This window comes from Borostomias antarcticus (genome assembly GCF_949987555.1).
Source record: "Borostomias antarcticus genome assembly, chromosome: 3".
Lineage (NCBI taxonomy): Eukaryota > Metazoa > Chordata > Actinopteri > Stomiiformes > Stomiidae > Borostomias > Borostomias antarcticus.
This window is the reverse complement of record NC_140236.1, coordinates 4,397,340-4,418,028: the sequence shown is the minus strand read 5'-3', so window position 1 is coordinate 4,418,028 and position 20,689 is coordinate 4,397,340. Positions and strand designations below refer to the sequence as shown.

At 48.0% G+C, this 20,689-nt stretch overlaps 1 protein-coding gene across 2 annotated transcripts in view; it reads left to right on the top strand.

Annotated features, from left to right (window-relative positions):
* The first annotated feature begins 3,341 nt into the window (after nt 1–3,341).
* mtor (mechanistic target of rapamycin kinase) overlaps nt 3,342–20,689 on the top strand; it is a 78,083-nt gene continuing 60,735 nt past the window's right edge. For both annotated transcript variants that reach the window (XM_084435884.1, XM_084435883.1), the window contains exons 1-22: nt 3,342–3,443; nt 3,942–4,084; nt 4,279–4,387; nt 4,515–4,747; nt 5,042–5,242; nt 5,377–5,511; nt 5,947–6,222; nt 6,975–7,083; nt 7,203–7,386; nt 7,912–8,040; nt 8,358–8,602; nt 8,736–8,951; nt 9,214–9,419; nt 9,566–9,688; nt 9,949–10,032; nt 10,603–10,695; nt 10,800–10,934; nt 11,271–11,400; nt 13,742–13,992; nt 14,773–14,859; nt 16,867–17,034; nt 20,410–20,522. In XM_084435884.1, coding sequence (XP_084292010.1) covers nt 3,956–4,084; nt 4,279–4,387; nt 4,515–4,747; nt 5,042–5,242; nt 5,377–5,511; nt 5,947–6,222; nt 6,975–7,083; nt 7,203–7,386; nt 7,912–8,040; nt 8,358–8,602; nt 8,736–8,951; nt 9,214–9,419; nt 9,566–9,688; nt 9,949–10,032; nt 10,603–10,695; nt 10,800–10,934; nt 11,271–11,400; nt 13,742–13,992; nt 14,773–14,859; nt 16,867–17,034; nt 20,410–20,522 — 3,356 coding nt within the window. In that variant the 5' untranslated portion in view covers nt 3,342–3,443; nt 3,942–3,955. The remainder of the gene's footprint in view (nt 3,444–3,941; nt 4,085–4,278; nt 4,388–4,514; nt 4,748–5,041; nt 5,243–5,376; nt 5,512–5,946; nt 6,223–6,974; nt 7,084–7,202; nt 7,387–7,911; nt 8,041–8,357; nt 8,603–8,735; nt 8,952–9,213; nt 9,420–9,565; nt 9,689–9,948; nt 10,033–10,602; nt 10,696–10,799; nt 10,935–11,270; nt 11,401–13,741; nt 13,993–14,772; nt 14,860–16,866; nt 17,035–20,409; nt 20,523–20,689) is intronic.

Here is a 20,689-nt window from a genome sequence, read left to right as displayed (position 1 = left end):
AACCGACAAATTAGGGCTAGGGCCAAGGGGGAGTATTGGGATTGGGCCAAAGACGATGGAAGGAATGAACAGGCTCTCACTACAGTATGATCTCTGCTGGCAACTACAGGCTTGAACAAGGCGTTGACCAAATACTTATGAGATCATGTTTATTTGAATTGGTATTGGGTTGTGTGTGAATGATTTGTTTATTAGCACACAGTTACGCTATTATTATGAATTGTCAATGCATAGTTCACCAGTTAGTGAATAAGTGTGATAAAGTGATAAATAATAACTAACGAGTGATAAAACCACGTAAAAAACAAACATAGCCCATCACTTTCTCTAATGTCTCCAAGATGCGTACAGGAGGGAGTGTCCACCTAGAGCAAGGCTCACTGATTTATGCATATCTCCTTTTAATAAATCGTCCTCCTCCATTTCATCTTGTGTCGTTATAGAACTTCTACTCAACTCACACATTAATCATGAGGGTTAATTAATATACCGTAGATATTGTCCAATGGATATGTCCAGTTGATATACAGTAATTGCCATCCATCCACCGCTATAATTCATCCACTCTGTGCCCTTTCCCTTGGAGAGTTTGAGGTTCTTCTAGGACAGCTATGCTTCAACAGTGGGTTGATTATGTGCCAAAAGACTACAATAACCGACTCAAGCTTTGACATTAGTCTGGGGAGCCAGACAAGATGAACACTTGTAGTATTACTCATCTTGTGAGTGTGGTTCTCCAGACCCTCCCCTCTGCTGAGCTATGGTGCCATTATGAAAGTAATTCGTTTAGCAGGCCAACCTAATTCCTCACATACAAACAAGGTTGTACTCTTTTCATGTGAGCCTGGTTATCCCTGTGTGTCACTCGGTCCACCGCTGGGATTCATGTTGTTAGTCACAAAATGTGTTTCTCAACTCTCAGAGAAGGGCACAATTGACGCGATATAATGAGGAAAAGGGTAATGATAATGGTGATGAGGATTGTTCTGACGTAGTTCATTACATTTAGAAATGATAAAGCCAGCTAATTTCCTCAAGACAGTTATGAGGCTTAATTGCAGTATCTAATCAATTATCTGTTGATGTCATCCTCAGATTAGCCTACATTAATAACAATAAAAAAGCAAAAAAACAACAACACATGAATATGATTCCTGGGTACAATATAAATGCCCGTGACCTCTCTGTGTAGTCTGACGTGTCAAAGGGTTTTCTTTAGCAATGTCTCCCCCTGGTGGTTGGTGTGGTCTATTACAAAGGCAAGCATGCAGTTATGTCAAATAGGCCTACAACTATGGCCACCAATGCACTCTCCTCTCCCCCTGGGCTGCTCCTCCTGGCCTCGGCTCCTCCCCCTTCTGTCAGACCTAGGTCACCACACAGGTCACCTTCCACACCGGCACGCCTTGATCATGTGTGTGGTTTTCATATCGTGTTGGCGAGGACACGCGTGGGTAGACATGCGCATATGCATAGCATAGCTCCCAACGCTGCGTTCATTTAATGTGTGGCTGAGAAAACACACACACACAAACACACTCATATCCTCACACTGTAGTAGGCCTACTGTACACTGCACCAATTTTAAGCCACATTTAGAGAAATGGCTTATGATGCTTGTGTGATATGATGTATAACTTTTTTTATATATATATTTTTATATATATATATATTTTTTTTTTAAAGAATTTCATTATTCAGACTGACCGACCTTGTGTTATACTGTGCATTTGATGAATAAAACAATTTGACTGTGGTGTTCATATCAGTTTCTGTGGCCTTAGAGCCTGTGGTGTGCCACTCATATAGCCTACGTCCTGCTAGGTGATGACTCAACTGACCAACCGTAGAGTGAATTGCGCGCTGGGGACAAACCAGCATTGGAGCCCCTGACAGAGTGACCCAGGTTTGCCTTCAATAATCAAGTGCGTCATGTTGGGTGTTATTATTTATCCATGTTGTGTGGTATTATTATTAGATGTGTAATGCACTTTTGGGACAGCAGGGGGCAGTTGCACTGAAAGGGGATTGCGTTTAAGCACTGAGATAATTGGAACAGGTGTGCATGCAGGGGGAACCAAACAGTTTTTGACCATGACCATGGCTTAGTAGATAGTGTAGCAGTTTTAGGCTACCTAACTACCATATGTTTACCTGGATGCAAGACTGTACACATCAATGGACAAACGGCAAGGTAAAGTCTGGACAGTTGTTTATTGCACATTGCTGATGCGATGGCACCTGTGTTACTGTCATGCACCAATATAGCTGGCTCACAGGACAGCCACTATAGTCTCTTTGAACCACTCCCCTCTGGCAGGAGACACCATTGCGTCCACGTGCCACAAAAACAGCTCCCTTCCCACTCCCACCAGACTCATTCACAAGGCTTGTGCCCCACCACAACCCAATGGACTCTTTACCCTTTGCACCACTTGCACTTTGACCTCTGATTGTTGCTCATATCTTAACGGCACACACATTGAACATCGCTCATCTATCACACCACACTCTGGACACTTACCACACTCTATATTCTGTATAGGCCTATATTTAGTAATTTGCACCTGTATTTCTAAACACACATTCTTTGTTCCTTTATTTTATTGGTTGTATTGTATTTTGTATTTGTACTGTATTTTGTAATGCATTTGCACTGTCCTGTCCTATCCTGCACCCTGTGCTAGCTATGCCATTACCATAGTCAAATTCCTAGTACAGTATGTATAAACCATGTAGCATGATGAATAAACGGATCTATCTTGAATTGAATGACATGCCGCTGACGAGTGGATGGGTGACTACGGGTTCTCTGGGAAAAATAACCCACAACAAAATGTGCAAACTATAACTGTACCATACAGGTGTTAACACATCACATTTGCCCGTCTGTAGCCCCAACCATGTCTATGGCCCCAACCCTGTCTATGACCCCAACCCTGTCTATGGCCCCAACCATGTCTATGGCCCCAACCATGTCTATAGCCCCAACCATGTCTATGGCCCCAACCCTGTCTATGGCCCCAACCCTGTCTATGGCCCCCACCCTGTCTATGGCCCCCACCCTGTCTATGGCCCCAACCCTGTCTATGGCCCCAACCCTGTCTATGGCCCCAACCCTGTCTATGGCCCCAACCCTGTCTATGGCCCCCACCATGTCTATGACCCCAACCATGTCTATGGCCCCAACCCTGTCTATGGCCCCAACCCTGTCCATGGCCCCCACCATCGTACCACCCTGATCCCGCGAGTTCTCGTCTCCGTGCGCTTCACTGGCTGCGCATCGCGAGATGATGCTGTAGACCACTGCTAGCTAGGCTACCAACCCAACACATCCATGCTACCAACCTTGCTCAACACAACAGATCAAAACAAGGCAAAGCGATGAGTTGACTTCTGCGGGATTAAGGCTCTATTTCATCGCTAAGAGATCAAATTGATAAGTAAGAACGATATTTGAATTGTCTGCTTCATAGCAAAGGCTGCACGTTAGCTGTTAAACGTTCGTTTCACTTGAGTGTAACGTTAGATAGATAGCTAGCCTAGCATAGCTAGTAGGGCACCCAGGTTGAGCCAACGTTAGCCGTCGTGACAGCTCGCAATTTGCTATTTATTTGTTTATATTAGATAGCTACGGTGTTGTCCTTATGCTCATAGTAACGTTGGGTCCCTTGCTAGCTGGTCGCAAATCTTAATGGAGTGGTTTTAATTTACTGTCAGCTTACTTTAGCACATTGCTAGCCAGTATAGCTAACTTGGCTAGGTTAGATAGCTACAATACATTCGAGCCTGTCAGTGTCATCTAGTAAGATAGTAGATCTTAGATAGTCGTAGATAGTCAATCCTAGCTAATTGTAGTTTTGTGTAGCAAGGACGTTAGTGGCAGGTTTCCATCTCTCTGCAGAGGCCTGATTGTAATACATTCTGACCTGTGATTCCAGGTCCGGCCATCCCAATGGTGATCATGTCGGGCACAGCCACTGTGCTGCAACAGTTTGTCAGTGGGCTAAAGAGTCGGAATGAGGACACAAGAGCAAAATCGGCCAAAGATCTGCAACACTATGTGACCACGGAGCTCAGAGAGGTGAGCTGAACCGTTTGTGCTGTTGCCACTAAAATTAAGCTCCATCTGTATTCAGTACATTTCTATCACTCTGCTGATGTGTAACAACCGACCCCTTCCAACCAGGGCTCTATAAGCCTTCATATATTTATGATAAAGTGCATTGAAGCATACTTTGTTTTGTGCTTGACTGTGTTTTTTCTGTTCTCCTGAAGTTGAGCCAAGATGAGGCCACCACGTTCTATGATGAACTCAATCACCACATCTTTGAGCTTGTGTCAAGCTCTGATGTGAATGAGAAGAAAGGAGGGATTCTTGCTATAGGTGAGTGTGACACCGAACCCTAGCACATAGTAGCAGGTTGTTTACATGGCTTTTATGACGTTGTTTTAACTCTGAAACTTGAGTGACCAATTCCACCATTCACAATTCATTCATTCATTTCTTCCAGTGAGTCTGATCGGAGTAGAGGGGGGCAATGCCACCAGAATCAGTCGCTTTGCCAACTACCTGCGCAACCTGCTGCCCTCAAGTGACCCTGTTGTCATGGAGATGGCCTCCAAAGCTATGGGCCACCTGTCCATGGCAGGGGACACCTTCACGGCGGAATATGTGGAGTTTGAGGTGAAGAGGGCGCTGGAGTGGCTAGGAGCAGACCGGAACGAGGGCAGGCGGCACGCTGCGGTAAGTGGTCAGGTGGTCACGGCCAGTAGCCAGTGAAACCAGGTGTGTTTGTTTTGTCAATGCTGGAGGCGCTTTGGGTTTGTTGTGTTGGTGCTGTGGGAGGTGATTGCAGATGGGTTTACTGCGGTCTGTTGCTTTGTTTTGATGAGAAGGGAACTTGGTGCTGGCGACGGCAGCTCTTCAGCCGCGCTCAGCTTTTGTTTACATGTCTCATTGGAACGGAAAAAACGGCATAATGGATTGTGAATCTTGAGTTGAAAATAATCTCTTTTTTTTTCCATCTTTGCCTTGCAGGTTCTGGTCCTGAGGGAATTGGCTGTCAGCGCGCCCACCTTTTTCTTCCAACAAGTGCAGCCATTCTTCGACAACATCTTGTTCGCGGTGTGGGACCCCAAGCAGGCCATCCGCGAAGGAGCCGTGTCCGCACTCCGGGCCTCTCTCATCCTCACCACACAGCGGGAGACCAAGGAGATGCTGAAACCCCTGTGGTACAAAGTACGGGACTCCATTGTGACGGAAAGTCTATTTTGATTTCTGTAGGATGATTGTTTGATACCCCCCCCCCCACACACACACACACACACACCCAAAAAAAGTTTATTATTCATCTTTTGCATCCTCTTTCATAGCAAACCTTTGAGGAGGCAGAGAAAGGGTTTGACGAGACTTTGGCCAAGGAGAAGGGCATGAACCGGGATGACCGCGTCCATGGGGCGCTCCTCATTCTTAACGAGCTGGTTCGCATCAGCAGCATGGAAGGAGAGGTGAGCCCCCCCCCTGGACATGCATCATAAACTATCACCGGTTTACACATCCTAAAAAAGGATGTAATTTCTTTGTCATTTCTAACACCGGGCAGTATCTCTCTCTATTAACCCTCCGTCGTCTCCTGACCTTCTGCGCCGACCTTTTCTGAACGTCCTCCCGACGTCTCTCCCTCTCTCTCTCCCTCCCTCCCTCTCCCTCTCCCTCTCTCTCTCTCTCTCTCTCTCTCTCTCTCTCTCTCTCCCTCTCCCTCTCCCTCTCTGTCTCTCTCTCTCTCTCTCCCTCCCTCTCCCCTCTCTCTCTCTCCTCTCTGTTCCTCTCCTCTCTCTCTCTCTCCTCTCCCTCCCTCTCTCTCTCTCTCTCTCCCTCCTCTCTCTCCCCCTCCTCTCTCCCTCCTCTCTCTCTCTCTCTCTCCCTCCCTCCCCCCACCACAGCGCATGCGGGAGGAGATGGAGGAGATCACCCAGCAGCAGCTGGTCCACGACAAGTACTGCAAGGAGCTGATGGGCTTCGGCACCAAGCCGCGCCACATCACGCCGTTCACCAGCTTCCAGTCGGTTCAGCCGCAGCAGTCCAACGCGCTGCTGGGCCTGCTGGGATACAGCACGCCGCAGGGCTTCCTCAGCTTCGGGGCCACGCCCGCGCCGGCCAAGAGCTCGCTAGTGGAGAGCCGCTACTGCCGCGAGCTGATGGAGGAGCGCTTCGACCAGGTGGGCGGGCGGTCGTTTTCGCTTTTGTCGGGGGGAAATTGTCGAGCGACAGGCGTTGTGGCAGCGTTGCCGACTCCTCTGTAAGGGTTAAGTGTCTGTTGGCTCTCCCAAAAGTAGCTGGATGACATAATCAACTAATTATCATAGTATGCAATTCTGAAAGAGGCAAAATGAATAGAGAAGGCTGGCCAGGTAGTTAACAAACGAACTATTTACATATTTCCGAACATATTTTCTTGTAACCATTTAACTATAACGTTAGATTTTTTTTAGCTTTTCTTTTTTACACATATGCAGTGGCCTATTGAATATAGACCTACAAACTGTTTACATATTTGCTGCGGGGCTGCAGTCTAGTCAGTCTGGTCGCTTAGCGCTGTGTGAGTGTTGAGGAGGAGACGGCAGCCCTCGCTGTAGAACTCGGCTCTCGTGAGCTCGGTTGTAACGTGAACCGAGGAACGGGATATGTTGGATGCTTTTGCAGATCTTTGTCAACACAATCATTCCCCAAATGACCAGAAAAACTCGCTAGATTTGTTGCTAGTCGCTTTTGACTAATTTAGTCGCCAAGGGGGTCTGGAACATCGGCAGATATAGCGACAAAGTCACCAAGCTGCCAACACTGCGTTGTGTAGGACTAGGAGCTTCTCTTAAAACGCTATTTGTGTCCAATGCTTGACCCTTTCGGCTGCTGTAGAGGTTTCTGGTCACTCGGGCCGTGGTGACCGGTTCCGCTGACCTGTGTCCCTCAGGTGTGCCGCTGGACGCTGAAGTACCGGACCAGTAAGAACCCTCAGATCCAGATGACCATCCTCAACCTGCTGCCCAGACTCGCAGCCTTCCAGCCCCACACCTTCACAGGTCTGGACCCAACCTTCTCGCCCGCTCTGCTCCTCAACGTCACTCTGGATTTGTCTAACATCCCTCTCTTCATTCCTTTTCCTCTCGGCTCTCTCCTCCCCACCCCCAACCCCCTCCAGACCAGTACCTGTCCGACACCATGGGCTACCTGCTGGCCTGTCTGAAGAAGGAGAAGGAGCGGACGTCCGCCTTCCAGGCCCTGGGTCTGCTGGTGGTGGCCGTGAGGTCGGAGATCCAGCCCTACCTCACCAAGATCCTGGAGATCATCAAGGCCGCCCTGCCCCCCAAGGACTTCGCACACAAGTAAAAATCCGTTGCCGTTAACGCTCGCCCCCCCCCCGCCTCCCGAGCTGGACTCCTTAACGGAGTCAATGCACAGCTGCTCCCTGAGAATAGTCTTTGGGGTGCAAATGAATGGTTTTGGACCAGTGGCGTTTCTAGCTTATATGCCACCCTGGGCAAACCCCCCGCCACGGCGCCCCCCCCCCCCCCCCCCCCCCGCCGGCCCCGAGCCGACGCGGTGGAACACTTTGTTTCGTTTTGTAAACGTGAAATGAACGGGCTTTCCGATTGTGAATGATAGACTGTTGACAGTTGTCGAGCGGGGGAGGGGGGGGGGGTGTTCTGACAGGCAATTCGGATTTACATGCAATTTGTTGACGGGGGGTGGGGGGGGGGGTTGTTATTTCGCGGAGTGTTTTTTCTGCTCTACTTGCCGCTGTCCCCCACCCCCCCATGCCTAAATACGCCACTGTTTGTGACCAGTGTTGTGCTTGTGTATTTTTCCTATTCCATCCTATTTCCTGTTCCTACTCCATCTCTCCGTAGGAGACAGAAGACCATGCAGGTGGACGCCACAGTGTTCACCTGTATCAGCATGCTGTCCAGGGCCATGGGCCCCAGTATCCAGCAGGACATCAAGGAGCTGCTGGAGCCAATGCTGGCTGTCGGACTCAGGTAGGGTCAACGGAGAGCATTTGTACGCGTCCTTTTGTGTGTGTGTGAGTGTGAGAGTGTGAGTGTGAGAGTGTGTGTGTGAGAGTGTGTGTGAGAGTGTGTGTGAGAGTGTGTGTGAGTGTGTCCGAGTGTGTGTGTGAGAGTGTGTGTGAAAGTGTGTGCGTGAGAGTGTGTGTGAGTGAGAGTGTGTGTGAGTGAGAGTGTGTGTGAGTGAGAGTGTGTGTGAGTGAGAGTGTGTGTGAGTGAGAGTGTGTGTGAGTGAGAGTGTGTGAGTGAGAGAGACAGAGAGAGACCAACGGCGCCGTCTCTCTCTACAGTCCGGCCCTGACGGCGGTGCTGTACGACCTGAGCCGGCAGATCCCTCAGCTGAAGAAGGACATCCAGGACGGGCTGCTGAAGATGCTGTCCCTGGTCCTGATGCACCGGCCCCTGCGCCACCCAGGCATGCCCAAGGGCCTGGCCCAGCAGCTGGCTTCCCCCAGCCTCACCAACATCCCCGAGGCCAGCGACGTGGGCAGCATCACCCTGGCGCTCAGGACCCTGGGCAGCTTCGAGTTCGAAGGTGAGAGGCGTAAACAGCGGCGGGCGCGGAGCCGTGCTCTCGTAATCGCATGTTTTTGTCAGCGGAGGAACTTAGCCACGCCCTCTCACTCCCCCCCCCCCCCCCCCCCTCCCTCGTCCCATCCCGCCGACAGGCCACTCCCTGACCCAGTTCGTCCGCCACTGCGCCGACCACTTCCTGAACAGCGAGCACAAGGAGATCCGCATGGAGGCTGCGCGCACCTGCTCGCGCCTGCTCACGCCCTCCATCCACCTGATCAGCGGCCACGGCCACGTGGTCAGCCAGACGGCCGTGCAGGTGGTGGCCGACGTCCTCAGCAAGCTGCTGGTGGTCGGCATCACCGACCCAGGTAACCGAGGGAGGGGGGGTCGCTGGCGGGGGGGTGGGGGGGGTGGTGGCGTGCAACGGCAAACGTCTTCGATCGAACGCCGCAGCAAAGCCAGATTATGTGAATCGAGGACGTTTCGGGAGTCGCACAAACTGCGAGGCGGAGATTTTTTGTTGTTGCGCCGGGAATATTCCCGCGCAAATTACGAGCGCAAACTAAACCGCGGATGACGTGCCTCAGACGACCAGATCATCGACAGGCCGCCCTCTTCTTCTCCCCCCAGACCCCGATATCCGCTACTGCGTGCTGGCCTCTCTGGACGAGCGCTTCGACGCGCATCTGGCGCAGGCCGAGAACCTCCAGGCGCTGTTCGTGGCGCTGAACGACGAGGTGTTCGAGATCCGGGAGCTCGCCATCTGCACCATCGGTCGCCTGAGCAGCATGAACCCTGCCTTCGTCATGCCCTTCCTGCGCAAGATGCTCATCCAGGTGGGACTCCGCCCCTCCGTCCGCCTGCCATTTCAACAGCCCGCCAGTAGGGGGCGGCCTAGGTTATGTTTATTGTTGTTTTGTTGTGTGTATGCTACAGTTTGTTATGCGTTTGTTGATGTTGTTTTGGTGTACTACTCCTGCAGATCCTGACCGAGCTGGAGCACAGCGGCGTGGGGAGGAACAAGGAGCAGAGCGCCCGCATGCTGGGTCACCTGGTGTCCAACGCCCCGCGCCTCATACGACCGTACATGGAGCCCATCCTAAAGGTGCTAGGATCAGGACCGCGCCCATGATTACTGCTCTAGAAACGCTACAGATGCGTCTGGTTGTGTTGTGTTAAATTGGTGTTTCAATGTATTATTATTATTCTTTTTATGTTTATTCTTTTAATTTTTTAATTTTTTAATATTTATTTATTTATTTATTTATTTATTTATTTATTTATTTATTTATTTACTTACTTACTTACTTACTTACATTTAATGACTAACTTGACTCCGCCTCCTCCTTACCTGTCCATCCCCAGGCTCTCATCCTGAAGCTGAAAGACCCAGACCCCAACCCCGGGGTGGTCATCAGTGTCCTGGCCACCATCGGAGAGCTGGCTCAGGTAAGACCAGCCGGAGCCCCTCTATTAGCGTCCAGTAACCGCCGACGAAACGCAGCCCGGTCCTGTTTGTTCCGTCTGCCTCTGCACAATATCCCTACGCGCCTGATGTCAGAAAAACCTAACCTCTCCCACGGAATACGAATAATATTTTCCGTTGTTTGATGCAGTACTCTCACTGTCCCCCTGCCCCTGCCAAGGGGAACTGGTGGAGCCCAGACAGACGAGAGGAAGGCACGGTTAGGGGAAAGCTGGACTTGCAACGCAGAGGAAGCGCGGGAGACGCCAGAGTAGACATGACAGTTTGTGCTGAGGGAGTGCAAGGCCAGGTAGAGTCAGGCTCAACCCTGAAAGACCCACAGAAGACAAGAGGTAGTAGTAAGGTAAAGGGAGTATACGTTGTAAGTCTTCATGTTCGAGTTCCTGAATATCAGTGTGGGAGAAACAAGGATGGATAAGAGAAAATTAATTAGATCGATAAGTCAAATGTCTTAAGAAAATGCAGACAAGTAAGGGTCTATTTGTACCAAGAGGAATGTGTTATTTGATGACTGTCATTAACCCTTCCTCCAGGTGAGCGGACTGGAGATGAGGAAGTGGATGGATGAGCTGTTCCCTATCATCATGGACATGCTGCAGGACTCTTCCTCATTGGCTAAGAGACAGGTGTGCGCCCACTCAATCCTTTTTTCCGTTTTTTGCCAAGCAATTTTGTAGTGAAAATCATGTTTGGTTTCATTGACAGTGCCTTTGCGGTTCTCTCCCACCAGGTGGCGCTGTGGACTCTGGGCCAGCAGGTCGCCAGCACAGGATATGTGGTGGACCCCTACCGCAAATACCCCTCTCTCCTGGAGGTGCTGCTGAACTTCCTCAAGACTGAGCAGAACCAGGGGATCAGGAGAGAGGTGCCGCCATTTTGGCTCAGTTCTTACTTTTCCGCTGTCGTAATGGTTAGACTCAGTTAAGGGTCAGCTATAATATGCTGCAAGCACAAAATGTCTCGGTATGCTGCCAAAACAAACTGTCGACAGCAACAAAACAGATACAGGTCTATTAATGCTGACCCGGAGACTATAACCATAGGTTATCATGTGAAATAGACTTTTCCTAAACCTCATGTAAGTGGTAAAGTCTGCCTTAATTGTGCACCCCAGGCACATATCGGCTCATAGTTCTAGTTCTATGTGGCATGTTCTGAATGTGTGAATCTACCCTAATTTGCCAATCGCACTGTCCCCTAGGCCATCCGTGTGCTAGGCTTGCTGGGAGCTCTGGACCCCTACAAGCACAAAGTCAACATTGGCATGATCGACCAATCACGAGACGCCTCCGCCGTCAGCCTGTCTGAGTCTAAGTCAAGCCAGGACTCTGGTGAGCCTTGCTGGCACACATACATACATACAGTACATACACACACACACACATACACACACACACACATAGACAGATGGCTACACTTCTCCAGAGCTGACTAGGTCATGAACAGTAGAAAAACCTTGGAGTGAGTATACATACACTAACGCAGAATACATTCACACTGCGTATATTGGTGGCGTGTGTCAGCCCTGTTACTATTACACTACAGGAAAAATTACATATTTACCTTTTCAATTACCCAAAGTGTTGAACTTGGCTGCCACTTAAAAACCAGAAGTCTAACAACTCCTTGGGGCAACAAGTAGCTGCATTCATGTGCAAAAACGGCAGAGAACCATACAAGTAGGGCAAGATGTGTCCATTATCCTTACTGTAATTTGACTTCTGAAGAGATTTAACAAAGTCAACAGAAGTAGTGGTTTGGGTTTACAGCCTGTTGGAGCCCCAGTGTCCTAAGAGTGTCTGCTCACTTCTATGTGATCCCGAACCAACAAAATCCAAGAGGTGATCTGAGTCCGGAGCAGACGGAGTGATCGCGCTAAGCGTTTTAAAACCTGTCAGAGAAGGGATATCTGATCAAAAGTGACCCACATAAAGCCCGCAGCCCTCCAGGCGACAGACTAGGAAAATGAGACTTACAGTAAGGGTTAGGGTTATACTTTTCATGTTTATGTAGTATGGGATATATGACCTAACAGCCAATATTTGACCCATTATGTCATTAAGGCCACAGGAATGCACTGTCAAATGGATATTATTGGATATTGATTGTGAATGAACATTTAATTCATTTTCGGTGTATATTTTGTTTGTATATTGTTGTAGTCATAAATCACTCATCTTTGTCATGAACGCAGGTAAGGACTGGATCCTGTGTTTTAGACTGGGCCCCCGAGAAATTCATACCTGCCATACAGTATCAATGTCATATTATATAATTGTTCACACAAGGCTACGCATCTGATAATACCAAACTTCCACACCACCTTCTGTGCTAGCGATTGGGCCAGAGATAAGTTTTGACAAACGACAGAACGAAAAAGCTAAGCGTCCCAACTAAACATTTTGGGATAATTTCTCATTTTTTGAGTTATGTCTCAACTTTTGAATAATTCAACTTGTTTTGTTAGTGTCCCGTGAATCGGTTAACTGATCACTACGGAAGCGTATGGAAAAAGGTGGAATAAGGTGTAGCGATCTGTTATCCACTACCGATGACTTGCGAATGTGACATTTAGCTTTATGATAATAGTCTTAGCAGTTAGCCTACAAAACGGCCTGAGACTGGAATGTAGGCTATCTCTCCAGTGGAGGATATGGTTTCTGTCAGGGATCAACTTCTGGAGCGTTAACGGTCTGAAGCTACAGCTGGGCTCTCTGTTCCAGTGGGAAGTCCTTGGCAGGCTGATCCAGGCTGACTGATGCATGCCACCCTTTGGTTGATGCATCCAGGTCAGCGGCTTTGACCGTTGTGAGGATTCATGACGTTGTCCAGCAAGCAGAGTTTTTCATTGTTTTGATTCAACCGTTCGCCTTCTACCCGAGAGGAACCATGAGTATGATACCACCATCACCTAAACAACACAGGTCTGGAAGCCATAAGGGTCCAAGTCTATACTGTATGTGTACTGGCTGGAAAGCACGCCCACACGATTCAACTCAGTCGTCTGACTCTGCTGCATAAAGGGAGAAGGAACGAGAGAGAGAGAGAGAGAGGGGAAGAGCGCTGCTATGACTGGCGTATCTATTGAAACTGAACCCCCACGCTGGGCCAATGAAACAGTGAATACCAGACATCTCTGTCTCCCCACCTCTTCTATTAAACACCACAGACCCCCGTCTGCAGCGGCCAAGCTGACCGCCTCGCAAACATCACGTGCGCTTCTGTGACCAGACAGAGCCCTCGGAGTCACTTTGTCATCGAACCAGAGGACGTCTCTTTTCGATGTCAATGAGGACATATTGCCTGTTGACGCTAGTGTGAAATGATCTAGTCGGCAGTCGGTCCCTCACTCCTCAGGAATGTGAGAATAACACTCACCATCATAACGAATTTGAATATCCATATATTCCTAAGCCTCTTCCCTGTAGAAATAAAGGATATATATATATATATAGCTTTCTCAATAGAGAACTGGTTTTTAACTTTAAGACAGGAGGTGTTGCCATTTTACAGTACCAAAACAAATCTTAACAGCTGTAAAAGTTTAGTAATATAATGTTAATAATCAGAGATGGAAGAAGTCCTAGTATTAGTGATAGGGGCTCTACAAATCTTAGTCTCTCTCTTTCTTTTTCTCTCTTCCTCACTCTCCCGTCCACTCCCCCCCCTCAGCGGACTACAGCACCAGCGAGATGCTGGTGAACATGGGCAACCTCCCGCTGGACGAGTTCTACCCGGCGGTGGCCATCGTGACGCTGATGCGCATCCTGCGCGACCCCTCGCTGTCCAACCACCACACCATGGTGGTCCAGGCCGTCACCTTCATCTTCAAGTCGCTGGGCCTCAAGTGCGTGCAGTTCCTGCCGCAGGTCATGCCCACGTTCCTCAACGTCATCAGGGTGTGCGACGCCAGCATCCGGGAGGTAGCTAGCGCCGGCGTGCCGCTTTGCGTCATCAATCATTGTGTTTGATGGCTTTGACATGAAGTTTGTGTTTTGTTTTTTTGGGTGGGAGGGGCTTCTATTTTGAACTTTGCAGATTGGTTGAGAAATGCTAGATTTCGTTAAAGTCGCACTGAAACGGACGTTTGAGATCAACTTCCCTAGTTTGACATATTTCCGACGCAAACAAGCTATGAGGGTGGGACATATGTTTAGAGGAATTTGATTGGAACATTGACAAGTGGACGGGTTTTAAGAACTTTAGACAGATTCGATAGAAGGATAGCGTTGATTGACGGGTGGATGTCGTGAGATTATTGGCCTAAAATCTAAGGTACCTGTTGTCGTCATTGCGCGTGACCTACCGTTTTCCAGGAAGTAAGAAATTATATACTTTGATATAAGATTACAAAAAAAGTAGAATTTTGTAATTTTTTTTGGCATACATCGTTGAATAGGTGAACACTATGACCAATTATGTGAACCAAAATGGGACAGAATGCTTCTTTCATTTCAGTGCGACTTTAAGTTCAAAAGGGGATGGGGTCATAAAGGTGACTTCCTAGCTCTTGACATTTATTGGAGGCCCCGTTTTCAACTCGACAAATTTAACAAGGGTCTTTGTCTCAGGGCGTGAAATCTAAGCGAGGTGCCCGTGAAGAAAGCGTTGACCCCCCCCCCCCTCTAGCAGATTCCCTCCCTCGAGAGTCAATCAGTGTTTCGGTTACACCTGTTTTCTCACCCCGTCTCTCCCTCTTTCAGTTTCTGTTCCAGCAGATGGGGATGGTTGTGTGCTTTGTGAAGATCCACATCCGCCCGTACATGGATGACATCTTCACCCTCATCAGGGTGAGTCGCTCAGTTCAACAATGGGTCCTATTGTCTTGTTTTTTTCCCACTGACTCAGAAACAGCTGCAACTCCTTAATTGTGTGCATTTCTCTTCTCTGCTTTCCTCATTAGCCGGAATGTGTTAAGGGCAGTGATTGAGCGCAACTCGCAAACTCTTTGAAATCGGTTGGATGAGGATATAATGTTGTTTACAGATTCTAATCAGAAATTGTGGCTATACTGGTGGTGCTTTAGACAACAGCGCATGGCTCTGGTTAACTACTCTCCTCTAACTTCTTTTGAAAACCTCCTGCGTTGGAAGAAGTGCACCCATGTCAAGTGGACCGGGTAAATTATGACTGCAAATCCCATAGTTCTGCACACAAGCTGTCTAGCACATACTCACATGGCACGGAGCAAAATATCAAATGTCCACGCCTCTCCGAAACATTTTGAACTTATCGGCAGCCGTAACTTCTCAGGGAAGGAGAAGGAACCGAGCCACTGCACCTTGAGTCAGAGTTAATAAATAGCTGGTCAAACAAAGGGCCCATTCATTTAGTAACGGTCTACCTCGCGCATCCAGATGAGGGGCTGGAATAACCATTCAGGACTCCCGTTCCTCTGTTCCCGGTGGCTTACGGCTCTCTCTCTCTCTCTGTCGCCTCGCGAGCAGGAAAGCGGGGTTGGGAGGACCGTCGCCCACAGACAAAAACACCTCCATGAGCTTTCACAGCTGAGGTCTATTGCAAGGCTGACGTATTGCTGTATTGACTTCCCCATTATCAGCAATATCTGCCGTGGCTTTGGGCTAGACCTCAGACACTTTTTTCCAAACTGGTAGCGAGTCCAGAAAAGAAGGAAGGTCCAAGGCAGTCTTCTGGCAAAAAGTTTAAGGGCCTTTATTCAGATGGCTATTTCATGGGGAAATTCTTAAAACCGGGCCACACGATATGTCGTTTCAGCATAATTTTCAATTTATTTATTTATTTATTTGATGTCAAGTACTGTAAGGCAAATGAACTCAAATACGTCATGCTACAACTTCTGACAGCTCTATTCCAAAGGAAAACTCTCTTTTTCCATGACCAATCTACAAGAGGGGTCTGTCTGATATAGCAATTCACTCAGATTTAAGGGTTCTTGGATACACAGAGTTTGTTGCTAGAGAGTGACATGCAGGCTCTGCATGCACAGCAAACCGCCACCAATCACAATCATTATTCACCATTCAGTCAACTGGTGAAAATTCCTGTATTTTTTCATACCAGAATCAGAATTCATTTTTCATTTGTACTTTACATACATAGGATTTTTTTCCGACCCATGGTGCTTACATACAACAATGGACAGGACAGGGACAGGGACAGGACAGGACTGGACTCGACTCTGGACTACAAACGAGTCAGTGCAGTAGTCAGTCAGTGTGGTGCAGTGATCACAAACGGAGGTATATAATATCGCAGAAAAACATGGTTGCAATGTCATTTTTTTCCCGATATCGTGCAGCCCCTAATAGACGATGCGAGTGCGTGTTAAAAACAGAGCTGGGTTGCAACCCAAGCGTAGCGGCCCAAACAGCCTTCTCCAGGGTCGTTCTATGATATGACGTGGCGGCTATTTCAATTCTCAGGAAATTGTCTCCTTCCCCACATCTGTTGTCCTCTCCACTCTGGCGCGTGGATTTGTTGTGTCACATAGTGGTGATACCTCCTGTCAAATCTGCCTCTTATTTATGGGAAGACTGTTTGATCCAGTTACCCAGACCCACACATTTCTATAGGGCAGTGGGGAGGATGAGGTAGTGTTTAGAACCTTGGCTGCCCCCCACCCAACCTCTTAAAAGTCTGCATGCAAGGACCCTGGACTCGTGTGAAACCGGGCCATTCGATATTTCGGAAAAACACATTTCAGAATATGACTGTAATGTCTGTCTCGGGGCATATTCATAAAGGATAATGCAACGTTATTGAATTGGTAAGTCGACTGGGAACTCATACGTTCTTGTAATCTATGACCCTCACAGGAGTACTGGACGCCCAACAACCCCATGCAGAACACCATCATCCTTCTGATCGAGCAGATTGTGGTGGCCCTGGGGGGGGAGTTCAAGCTCTACCTGCCCCAGCTTATACCCCACATGCTGCGCGTCTTCATGCACGACAACAGCACCGGCCGCAGTGTCACCATCAAGGTAAGGCTTCCAGATGGTCGGCCATAACCGGGGGTTTTCCTGGCTCAGATTTTTTTGGGGGTGAGGCGCACACAGTTTTGTGGGGAGACCTCAGTTTTATGCCGAGTAGCCTACCAGCATATATAGGCCTGTATTCTTCGCTGTCGTTCTGACTGAGATCACTTTTCACAATCGCGGGAAATCTCCCGACATGACACAAAATGGATATGAGGATAAAATGTTTAAGATACCGATCACCTGTCTATTAATGATATTGATTACTAGTGGTCCAAACCATGGACAATGCAAGAAAGAGGGATGGGCTGCACTTGAAACAAGCTATCAAACACATTTGGAGAGGATTTGAATTGCTATTTTTATTCTCAATTTTTAACATTTTGGCACTGGTGATTTTCCTTTGGCTCTGGTTGAAATCTCTTTGGGAGGCGTCAATAAATCCTCTATGCAGGAAAAACCCCGATGACGCCTTTTGTCACAGTGACGAAACCATTAACTGCTGCATGAACATGTTCAAGTTCCTTTGGGAATGTCAAAATCAAATGACTCAGATGACTTATTAAGACATGAAGCAGTATTTCCTCTTATTTTTATGTGAGTGTGATTGGAGCACATACTTTGTCACAAAAAAAACATGAAATTAAATAAAAAATAAATAAATAAAAAATGATGGGTCTTCTGAAAATGTGACCAAATCTGCTGGGTCAAAAATATACATACAGCAATGCTAATATTTGGTTACATGCCCCTTGGCCATTTTCACCTCAATTAGGCGCTTTTGGTAGCCATCCTCAAGCTTCTGGTTGAATCTTTGACCACTCTTCACAGAGACGGTGCAGTTCTGATAAATGTGTTTTCTGACATGGACTTCTGTTTCTTCAGCACTGTCCACATGTTCTCGATGGGGTTTAAGTCATGACTTTGAGAAGGCCGTTCTAAAACCTTAATTCTAGCCCGATTAGGCATTTCTTTACCACTTTTGATTTGTGTTTGGGATCATTGTCCTGTTGGAACATCCAACTGCGCCCAAGACCCAACCTTCTGGCTGATGATTTTGAGTTATCCTAAAGAATTTGGAGGTAATCCTCCTTCTTCATTATTCCATTTGCTTTCTGTAAAGCACCAGTTCCATTGGAAGTAAAACAGACCCAGAGCATAATACCACCACCACCATGCTTGACGGTAGGCATGATGCACTTGGGGTTAAAGGCCTTACCTTGTCTCCTCCAAACATATTTCTGGTCATTGTGGCCAAACAGCTCAATTTTAGTTTAATCTGTCCACAGAAGTTCCCTCCAGGCCGTTCCTTCATCCATGTGATCAGTAGCAAACTTCAGTCGAGCCTTAACCCACATAGCAAACAGATCCGCCCAGATCCGTCCCGGATCCGGCTGAAAGCCGGGCAGATCATGTGCATTCCGCGGCGGATCTGGCGCAGACTCAGTTTGCTATCTGGGAAGGTGCCTCTTCTGGAGCAAGGGCTTCCTTCTTGTACGGCAGCCTCTCAGCCCATGGCGACGTAAAACACGCTCGACTGTGGACACTGACACCTGTGTTCCAGAAGCTTCTAGTTCATTGCAGACCTGCTTTCTGGTGGGTCTCGGTTGACGCTTGACCATCCTGACCAATTTTCTCTCAGCAGCAGGAGATAGCATGCGTTTTCTTCCTGATCGTGGCAGTGACACAACTGTGCCATGCACTTTATACTTACAAACACTTGTTTGCACAATTGATCTTGGGACCTGTAAAAGGCTCCAAGTGACTTTCCTGACTTGTTCAAGTCAATGATCCGCTTTACCAGATCTGTGCTGAGCTCCTATGAGTCTAATTATTGTATGAAATGAGTCATATTTAAATGGGCTCAGAGAAATCACCAGCTGTAGTCAATCATAATCACTCAAAAGAAGTTAAGAGGCCGTGCCACAAAGCTCATTTGATTGACTTTCTACATCACCAAAATTGATCATCCATGTTGCTGTATGTGTATTTTTGACCCAGCAGATTTGGTCACATTATCAGTAGACCCATAATAAAATGCATAAAAGAACCAAACTTCATGAATGTTTTTTTGTCAGATGTGCGTGCTCCAATCACTCTATCAAAGAAATGTAAGGGGTGTAGAAATGATTGGAAACTCAAGATTGCCATGACATGCATGTTCTTTAGAAGTGTATGTAAACTTTAAACCACAACTGTATATAGATTCAGCATAGCCCCATTATTCAGGTGTACAATTTGATTCAAGGATCTGTTCCTCAGTTCTTTCAAGTAATTAATTCATACCACAATAGTCATTTTCGCTTAAAGGTCACATGTGGTTTCCTCACATTATGGCTATGAATAGGTAAACCTGTTTGCGGTTGATATTAAAACCCACCGTGAGCTACAGCTAGCCAGGCTAGCCAAAGAGCCCTCAGAACAACAACACAGCCAGGGTAGTGAATCTGGCATTCGCTCCCATTGCACTAATTGCCGTGATACTGATCCGGGTTTTCCTTAAACAGTAAATCACGGCTTGCATGCCGACCACAGGGGCAACACCGCACTCCCAACCAACCGCAGTCATACAAGCCCTCCCGCCCATAGCAGTGTCCTGATTTCTCCCAGACGGCGGAGCGTTAGACGACCCTGGCTTCGAGCGTCCCGCGGTCTTGATAGTCTATAACCGAGAGGCCTGCCGTATTCTGCGGACGCGTCGCGGGAGGGGGGCATGGAGGGAGAGGGAGGGATTCCGGTTACCCTCCAGTCATGGACGAGTCAGGTTACCCTCCAGTCAAAGTAAAAGACAAGAAAAACAAAACTCCATCACTCCGGGAGCTGTTCCGCCGAGCCCCCAACTTCCTGTAGTCTCGCCGGGCGTAATTTAGAGGGGGCGTCTTTAACTCGATGTAGTGTGTCGTCGCGCACAGTCTCACACACACACACACAGACACACACACACGCCACCAGCCACCCAAAAACACAGACCCTCCATCACATACAGACTCACACACACACACACACACACTCCCTCAGCACCATTTGCACTGAGGATTCGCTGCGCATGACTTGGTTCTGGGACGGCGCCACACACAACACCCACCTGCGTCCCCAAATGTACAAATATCCTTGGCTTAGATGCGCTGGTTACAGAATGCATGTAGGAGGAGGAGGAATAACAGTTCTGAAAAGCCCACTGTGCTCTATAACCTTAGACCCCGCTTACTGAAGAACTTCCTTTTGAAATGCCCGACATTTGTGTTTGCACAGGATATAGTCTATTTATTAATTTATACCAGTATAAAGGTGCATTCCCTCAACTGAGTCTGCTGGTTAAATGCACAATTAATAAATAGACATGATTATGACCAGATTGTTTCTAATTTGTTCTCTCCTCAGCTACTCAACGCCATCCAACTATTTGGTGCCAACCTGGACGACTACCTCCACCTGCTACTGCCACCCATTGTCAAGCTGTTCGATGCCCCTGATGTTCCCCTACAAGCTCGCAAGTCAGTAAAACCCCTCCCACGCGCTTTAGAATGTATGACGGCGTGTCGTGTTACACGTGTACCCCTGAATTAATCAGGCCCACTCTTCTCAATATGAGGGGCCAGAGTTTACCGTACGGGCAGAACAGAGTCAGACATTTTATTTCCGCCCCGTGGGTGTCGGGGAG